This window comes from Pollachius pollachius (assembly GCF_949987615.1).
Source record: "Pollachius pollachius genome assembly, chromosome: 4".
Lineage (NCBI taxonomy): Eukaryota > Metazoa > Chordata > Actinopteri > Gadiformes > Gadidae > Pollachius > Pollachius pollachius.
In genome coordinates, this window is record NC_136937.1 from 5,081,212 (window position 1) to 5,090,060 (window position 8,849).

The 8,849-nt window shown below is 45.3% G+C and overlaps 1 protein-coding gene across 1 annotated transcript in view; it reads right to left on the reverse strand.

The window, feature by feature from the left end:
* Positions 1-508: 508 nt before the first annotated feature.
* Positions 509-8,849, reverse strand: part of scube1 (signal peptide, CUB domain, EGF-like 1) — a gene marked incomplete at its 5' end in the record, with an annotated part of 45,799 nt that continues 37,458 nt past the window's right edge. Inside the window, 5 exons of the mRNA XM_079735635.1 lie at positions 509-4,317; positions 5,398-5,477; positions 6,205-6,357; positions 6,869-7,066; positions 7,772-7,933. Of these exons, the coding sequence (XP_079591761.1) occupies positions 4,165-4,317; positions 5,398-5,477; positions 6,205-6,357; positions 6,869-7,066; positions 7,772-7,933 (746 nt within the window). The 3' untranslated portion in view covers positions 509-4,164. The remainder of the gene's footprint in view (positions 4,318-5,397; positions 5,478-6,204; positions 6,358-6,868; positions 7,067-7,771; positions 7,934-8,849) is intronic.

Here is an 8,849-nt window from a genome sequence, read left to right on the forward strand (position 1 = left end):
CCTCTAATCTAGGCCTGAGATTTACCGTACAGATTGTGTTGCTCTACGAGAGCATTATTAGCCGTGTCAGCTCTAATTTCTGCAGAAACGCGTTGCAACCGAGTTACGAGTTAAACACCAATCAGCCATACCTTAATTTCAGATAACAAGTGTGCATGTGTGCATGCGTGTGTGTGCGTGCGTTAGTGTTTTTTTTGTGCCTGCGTGTGTGTGCGCGTGCTTGTTTATGTGAGTGTGTTTGTGGGTGTGTGCGTGCAAGTGTGTATGTGTGTGTGCGTGCTGTGCTTGTGTATGTGTGCATGTGCTTGCTCATGTGTGTATGTGCATGTGTGTGTGTGTGTGCGGGCCTGTGTGTGCCTCTATGCTTGTGTGTGTGTGTGCTTGTCTGTATGTATGTGTGTGTGTGTGTGTGTGCGTGGACGTGTGTGCGTGTGCACGCTGCATAAGAAGGACCAGAAGACACAAGATGTACACTGCTACTGTTTATTTGAATTTGTTTTGTACTGGAGTTTCATCTATCCAATAATGTCCCAACACTGTTACATCTCTCTCTCTTTGGGTACGACGGACTATCACACACTGGAACAATGTTCCTCTAGAAAATGGACAAAAGTACACACATGCACGCACACAAACACACACGCACACACACACACACACACACAGGCAAACGCAAATGCATACAAAGATACAAAGCCTCTTTCTCTGTCACAGGTGCTGGCACATGTAGTTAACTGCCACCATTTCCCTGGCACGTGCAAAAACACACAAACACATACACACACACATACAGAAATAGAAACACACAGACACAAACGCACACACACACACACGCAGATTCAAACGCAGACACACAGATATAGAAAGAGCCACACATACACATCCTTATCTCCAGGCTATCAGTCTCACACACACACACACACACACACACACAATATAATACATTCTCAGGAGAAAGAAGAAGTATAATTCTTAGAGCTTCTCATGTGAAGGTTCTTATTCATAACACCACGCCCACCTCTCCATCTGGGTACGGTCCCCTAGAGGGGCATGGATCCAGTCTCATCTCCCGCAATACCTCGTCCAATCACAGCGCGCACTGGGACCGGGTAACCCCTGAAACGCCGACCTTCCCAGGCAGTTACACGGCAGTTCAAATGATTTCAATTAAAGTCCCTCCCTTTTGTGTGTGTTTGTGTCATAGTGGATACCATAGTTGAGGAGCTAGCTTTAGCTAACGCGCTAGCTCTCGCCTCATCGCTAACCGTAAATGTTTGGGTCCCTTTTATCGCTCGCTCTACATTCAACCTCTGGGCCGACGCTACGTTAAGATACGCCCATTCATCCTCCATAATCATGGTTCTGAGAGGGTCCGCTTTGTGGTCAAATGAGAACCTAAATTGAGGAGATACGTGACGTCTTCTGCTGATATGAATTGGGGAGAGTGGTATAAACACGCACTGCATTGTACCTGTGTGGGGTATGAACACACACAGCACTGGACCAGTGTTAGTATAAACACACACACACACACACACACACACACACTCACACTGGACCAGTGTTAACATAAACACACATACACACTGGACCAGTGTTAGTATAAACACACACGCCACGACTGTAGAAAGAGAACGGCTGTTGGCATTTTCAACGTTTGTAAAACATAATACTTTTTCGCCGTCCGAAATGAGTTGCAGTGTAAAGAGTCATCAGTCAATGCTGTCAAGGGGGAGGATTTGATTGGAGCCCGACCGACACTGGAGTTGAGTAGCCGATACCGATACTGATATCGGCTGCTCACCCTCCAGCAGTGCTTAGGACCCCAGCGACATGCATGAGCATCACTTGTGGGGTTGTAGATGTGAGGATTTGGAATGCCAACGGGTTAGATACTCCTGGGTCTTCCTGGGCAAAGCGCTATCTCTGATCTGAAGTTCCCTTCTTTCGACCAACAATGTCAGCAGATGATGGTTGGGTTAAGCCTACATCTATTTGTATCATTTTTAATCATTTTAACTATGTAGTAGGACACCGAGGGACTAGGAATGCTTAAGAAATCACGGTTTAGGTTTTGGGTCTTTGATACAAAATGGAGGCCGGGACAAAATGGTGGGTGCTAACTAACTGAAGGGAGCATGGTGACCTTCTGTCACGCTATGGCTGTAAATTATTATTTTAATATTATATATTTATTTGTTTTTCTTCAAATAATCGATGAATCATTTAGTCTGTAAATTTGTTATTGTTAATGGCAAATTATAATCAAATTAGTGGTTTGGTTTTTCTATTTTATCCTACTTGATGATTAACTTGATAAAACCATTAACTGATTATCAAAAAGGTAGAATTGATGAGGGTTGACTTATTGGTGAGATGATGATTGCGCATGTGTCTATCTCTCTCTTTCTCCTCAATGCTTGACAAAGCTACACTTCTAAACAACAACAAACAAAAATAATAATCTAAAGGAAAACAAATGTAACTTAGATTGTTTCTCTCTCTACAGTTTACAATATACAATTCAAGTGCAATTAAAGTTCCAAATATTAGTTACATCACTTAAATCTGCTTCTTTCCTCCTTCTCTCTCTCAGCCTCTCTCTTTCAGTAACAGTCTGTTACCGGCAGGTAGTTTATCTTATACTCCTATATAGCTTCATTTCAAAATCTACAATCCACACTTCTGAATCTTCTGCTGTTCATCTCATGGTGAATGGACGTCAAAGACCTCGATATGTCCTTGAAAAAAAAGATTTTCCACATTAAAATAAGTTTTAAGTGCACCCATTGATTTTGTCTTTAGTGAATGTGGGGGGGGGGGGAGGGGTCTTAATCAGGCTACATCCATGTAGATGTGAGCGCACATACATATGTCTACACACACGCACACACACACGCACACACACGCCCGCACACGCACAGATCTCCTCTCTTGACTCTGCAGAAACATCCACGTCTCCGGCCGGCATTAACACATATAAATATTACACAACAACCAGCATTAAAACACAAACTAATGGAAACAACACAAAGACAAAAGGAGGATATAAAAACAGGACAAAGTAGTGTTAAGGTGGGAGGTGTTTGGGTGGGGGGGGGGGGGGGGGCCTGATGGGCGGGGCTTAGGTAGGGGGGGTCCTCTTACTGTCTGGATGATGTGGAGGGCGGGGTGTGTGTGGGTGTGGATGGATGGGGTAGTGTGTGTGTGTGTGTGTGTGTCGGGGGGGGATATGGTGACTAGCGATAAAGCTTTCCCTAGACTCCAGTCTGGTTATTTGCTAAACAACCTTGGTGGTCAACCTTTGACCTCAAAGTGCAGGTCAACGAAAGGTCAACTGTTTTCTGAGTCCAACAACCCAACCAGAACCCTGCTGCTGATCATACCAATGTTCTAGCATCCGATGGGCTAAGCAAAAAGCAAGTTGTGTCGCTGAATGAATCCTAAACTCTGTGAGAAGAGACCGCTCAATGACGCCAGGCTAGCTAGCGTCACAGGGCGACTGGAACCAGTAGGAGCAGATGCTAGTTTGTGGAAGCACACACTGGCAGTGGAGGGAGAGAATGGCGATGAACAGCTATGAGGTTCATGTAACTGTTTCAACCTGGACCTTTAAGCTAACAGCGTAGTAGCAGCCCGAAGCAGACGGGAGGTCTGCTGGTACTCCACCTTTACAGAACACATGACGTAGTGTCAGCCCTGCTGTGCTGGGGGGGTGGAGGAAGGGGAGAAGTTGGGAGAACTGGTCAGGTCTGAGGGGGGAGGATGATTGTATTAATGAGGACCTAGAAGAACACAAGACACCCTGTGGTGATACTCTTTAACCAACCGCTGTTGTACAACGCAGCTTTGAATCTTTACACTGGAGACGCGGAGAGAGGGAACCGGGCCGGTGGAGACGAAGTCACATGACGGCCGCACCTGGGTGGAGGAACCAACACTGGTGGTGGCGGTGGGGAGGACAGGGTCCTCAAGGGGGAGGCTGGGAAGTTGGTGGAGGTGGAGGAGGTGGGAGGGGCTTCCCGAGGCCCCGCCCCCTGGCTGTACTTCTATAGCTGGGGGGACCTGGTGACTTTGGAGTGGTGAGGACGACAGGATCTTCAAGGGGGAGGAGGTGGAGGTGGAGGAGGTGGGAGGGGCTCCCCGAGGCCCCGCCCCCTGGCTCTATTTGTATGGCCGGAGGAACCTGGTGACTTTGGAGCGCAGCAGCTTGATGAAGGAGCGTGGGAACATGTCCTTGGACTCCTGTGCCGTGTAGCGGAAGTAGTTCTGAGGGTGGGCCAGCACGTCGAACAGCGCCTTGATCAGCTTCTTGTCCTGCAGGGACGCACACACGCAGACACACACACACGCAGACACACACGCACACATGCAGACACGCACACATGCAGACACACACACATGCAGACACACACGCAGACGTGCAGACACACACACATGCAGGCACACACACATGCAGACACACACACATGCAGACACACACGCAGACGTGCAGACACACACACATGCAGACACACACACACACACATGCAGACACACGCACGCAGACACACACATATGAAGACACACGGAGGCAGACACACACATATGCAGACACACACATGCAGACACACACACACACATGCAGAAACACAGACATGTAGGCATACAGACGCAGATACACATGCAGACACAGACACATGCAGAGACACACACACACACACATGCAGACACACACACATGCAGACACACACACACATGCAGACACAGAAATGGAGAGACACACGCAGACACACGCATGTAGACATACACACGTACACATGCAGACACACACACATACAGACACACATGCAGACACACAAGCAGACACACACACATGCACACACAGACACACACACACACACAAAAAAACTATTTTGAGACTTGCACTTGACAATTGAATATATAAAACATAAAATAACGTAAAATATTTATTAAATGGATATATATATATAGTATATATATGTGTATAAGGTATATCTTCATTTTGTTTCCTGTTGTGTGGTGGACAATGTATTTCCCCCTTGGGTATCAATATAGTGTATTTAATCTAAATACATACAGTATTATATAATTATATGCAGAATAATATAATGTAAATATGCAGTGCAATATAATGTAAATATGCTGTATAATATAATGTAAATATTAACACTGTAACAAAAAAAATATATAAAGTATAATATAATATAAATACATACAGTATAATATACTGTAAATATGTATTGTATAATGTAATATAAATATAACAAGTATAACATAATATAATATAAATATACATTGTATAATGTTATATAAATATGGTAAGTATAGCATAATATCATGTAAAAATAATAGTCTAATATAAAGTTGTTTAAAGATAAAGTATAAAGTGTGTACCTTGAGGATCTCTTGGTGGTTTTCGGAGGCGTAGAGGCGACCATCTCTTACGATGTCCTCTATCAGCTGCTGGTAGTCCTCTGAAGAGACACACACTCAGTGTTTGGACACACACACAGACACATTCACAGTACACAGAGCCAGTAGTCGTCTGAAGGAACACACACTCAGTGTTTGGACACACACACACACACACATTCACAGTACACAGAGCCAGTTGTCCTCTGAAGGAACACACACTCATCATTTCGACGGCTTTCTATACACACGGACACACACACATGCACGCACACTCACGCACGCACGCACACACATACGCACACTCACAGTACACAAAGCCAGGAGCCGACTACCCTATTGTTCATGCTAAGTTCTATAATTGTTTTGCAGTGTTTTGTGCCCAACCAAATAAGCGGCACAATATTTTGGTTGAGGACAACACAGTGTGGTATATTAATGGCACAAACAGCGCAAACACAAATATTGTTACTTTGCACATCTTCGGAACAAAACATTTTAGATGTTTGTGTAGTAAGGAGTATTTTATAAAAATACATGATACAAAAAAAAACAGAATACAGAAACATTGAATAAAGAAACTAGCTATTAAGATATTAAAACTACTAGTTTACTACTATAAGTTCTATCATTGTTCGTAAGTTTGTAATCATTGTTCTTAAGTTTGCAAAATGATTTAAATCGTTGTTCATAAATTTGTAATAATTTTGTAATCATTGTTTGTAAGTTTATAATCATTTTAATAATCATTTCTTAGTAATCATTGTACTAATACGAAGGTCCTCGTACCGTCGTACGTGACATAGGGGACCTGGAACCCTTTGCCGCTGTTCCCCTCGTTGGACTTGAACTGGATCCAGAGCTTCCTTGAGCGCGAGGTGAAGGCGATGGGCCGCTCGTACGTCTGGCACGTCTCATAGGTGGTGATGGACGTGGGCAGCGCTGGACAGACAGGGAGACACACGCTAGCTTGATACCAACAGCAGAGCTAACGCTAGCTCTGGACAAACGCTAGCTTGATACCAACAGAAGAGCTAATGCTAGCTCTGGAGTTAGCTTGATACCAACAGCAGAGCTAGCGCTATCCATCAGAGTCAGGGCAAAACTGTCTTCAAGGTGAATTAGACGATCCATCAAAGAAGCCGTATGATGATTTGTGTAATATGAAGTTGATACGCTATTTATATATTTCATAATTTCGTCATTTTGGACTGCAGCCTTTTAAAGTGATTTAGTTTGTAATTGTTGAACACAAATACCTTGAATCAGATTAAGAGTAATTATCAGGCAAAAACATGTTTGCGCGGGACTGCTGCTTGCAACCTGGCTTGTAATGTTGACTTTTGGACTCAAACACCTCTGGCCGCAAAGTCTACAGGTTCTCTTACCGCTCTCCCTCATCACCCGATGAGAAACCACCCGCTCTCTTTCCGCTCTCTATCCGCTCTCTTACCGCTCTTCCTCATCACCAGCACGTCGCCGCACTCGTCCTCGATGGGCAGGAAGATCTCTGGCACCACGATGAGGATGCGTCTCTTGTGGGGGGGGTTGATGGTCCAGATGCAGTCCACGTTGGACGGGTAGTCCCCAGGGTAGTTGGGGGACTCAATGTAGCCCATGAAGTCTCCCAGCTCCCCTCCGCACAGCTGGTCTGAGCACCGCCAGTAAGACCAGTGAGAAACCAGTTAGCCACCAGTTGATCGGTGTGGTGTGAGTTGACGTGAGATGTGTGTTGGTGCCCGACTACGTCAAGTACTACTTCGGGGCCTGAAGTAGTACTGCGTCAGGTACTACGTCAGGTACTACGTCAAGTACTACGCCGAGTACAACGTCAAGTACTACGGTAACACACGCATGAGCCAATGAGCATCACTTGACCATGCTAAAAGGTACTATACTACACTATTTATTTTGATGTAAGGTGGAAGAGTGCAATGACGTCGAGATTTAAGGACAGGCAGCAGTGTGACAGTCTGAAAGGTAAGTGGGGCATTTTTGGGCAACATGTTGACCATTTATATTGAGCTGTTTTCAAAGTGTTGCCACCCCTCTTTTCTTTTGCGGTGAGACACTGACCCCTAGTGTCTGACTGCCATTACTGCAGGTTTAGCCTCTCCCTAGACAGGAGCTAAAATACAACCGAGAATGACACCTGGACCGACCATTCACGGTCCAGGGCAACAGCTCCGAAGGCAGAGCAGGTCTCCTCACGATAGGAGGGTTGTTGGTTCAATTCTTTCAACACGAACTGTTCGTGATGAGCTTAAATTGTATTGACACTACTGTGAACGTGAGAAAAACCATGTATTGTATTGTACTATATTCAGTGCATCGACGGGTCCGCCCCCACACGTACTCTTGCATTGGGAGACATTGGTGGCTCCGTCGAAGTCCGTGGTGGTGTTCCCCGGGCAGGTGATGCAGTAGTTCTGCCCGAACTCGGACTGGTACGTCCCGGCCGGACAGCGGACGCAGCGGTGGGAGGTGGAGTTGTAGTGGTGACCCGGAGCGCAGTGCACTGGGGTAGGGGAGCAGGAGTCAGGGAGGGGGGATGGGGAGGATCATGGGGATAATGGTTGTGGTGCTGATGATGGTGATAGTGATGGGGATGATAGTGGTGCTGATGATAGTGATGGTGATGATAGTGAGGGTAATGATAGTGATTATAGTGGTGCTGATGATAGTGGTGCTGATGATAGTGATGGTGATGATAGTGGTGCTGATGATAGTGATGGTGATGGGGATTATAGTGGTGCTGATGATAGTGATGGTGATGATAGTGAGGGTGATGATAGTGATGATAGTGGTGCTGATGATAGTGATGGTGATGATAGTGGTGCTGATGATAGTGATAGTGATGGGGATGATAGTGGTGCTGATGATAGTGATGGTGATGATAGTGAGGGTAATGATAGTGATTATAGTGGTGCTGATGATAGTGGTGCTGATGATAGTGATGATAGTGATGGTGATGATAGTGATGGTGATGATAGTGGTGCTGATGATAGTGATGATAGTGATGGTGATGATAGTTGCGGTGATGATAGTGATGATAGTGATGGGGATGACAGTGATAGGGATAGTGATAGTGATGATAGTGATAGCGATGATGGTGACAGTGCTTCTCATAGTGATGGTGACAGTGATGATGATGATGCTGATGCTAGTGAAGGTGACGATGGTGATAATAGTGATGATGATGATGATGATGACAATGCTAGTGCTGATGATAGTGATGGTGCCAGTGATGATGATGATGCTGATGCTAGTGATGGTGACGATGGTGATAATAGTGATAATAGTGATGATGATGATGATGATGATGATGACGACAATGCTAGTGCTGATGATAGTGATGGTGACAGTGCTGATCTTGTTGGCGCTGATGATAGTGACGCTGATGATAGTGACCTGACGACGGCTGGTGATGGCAG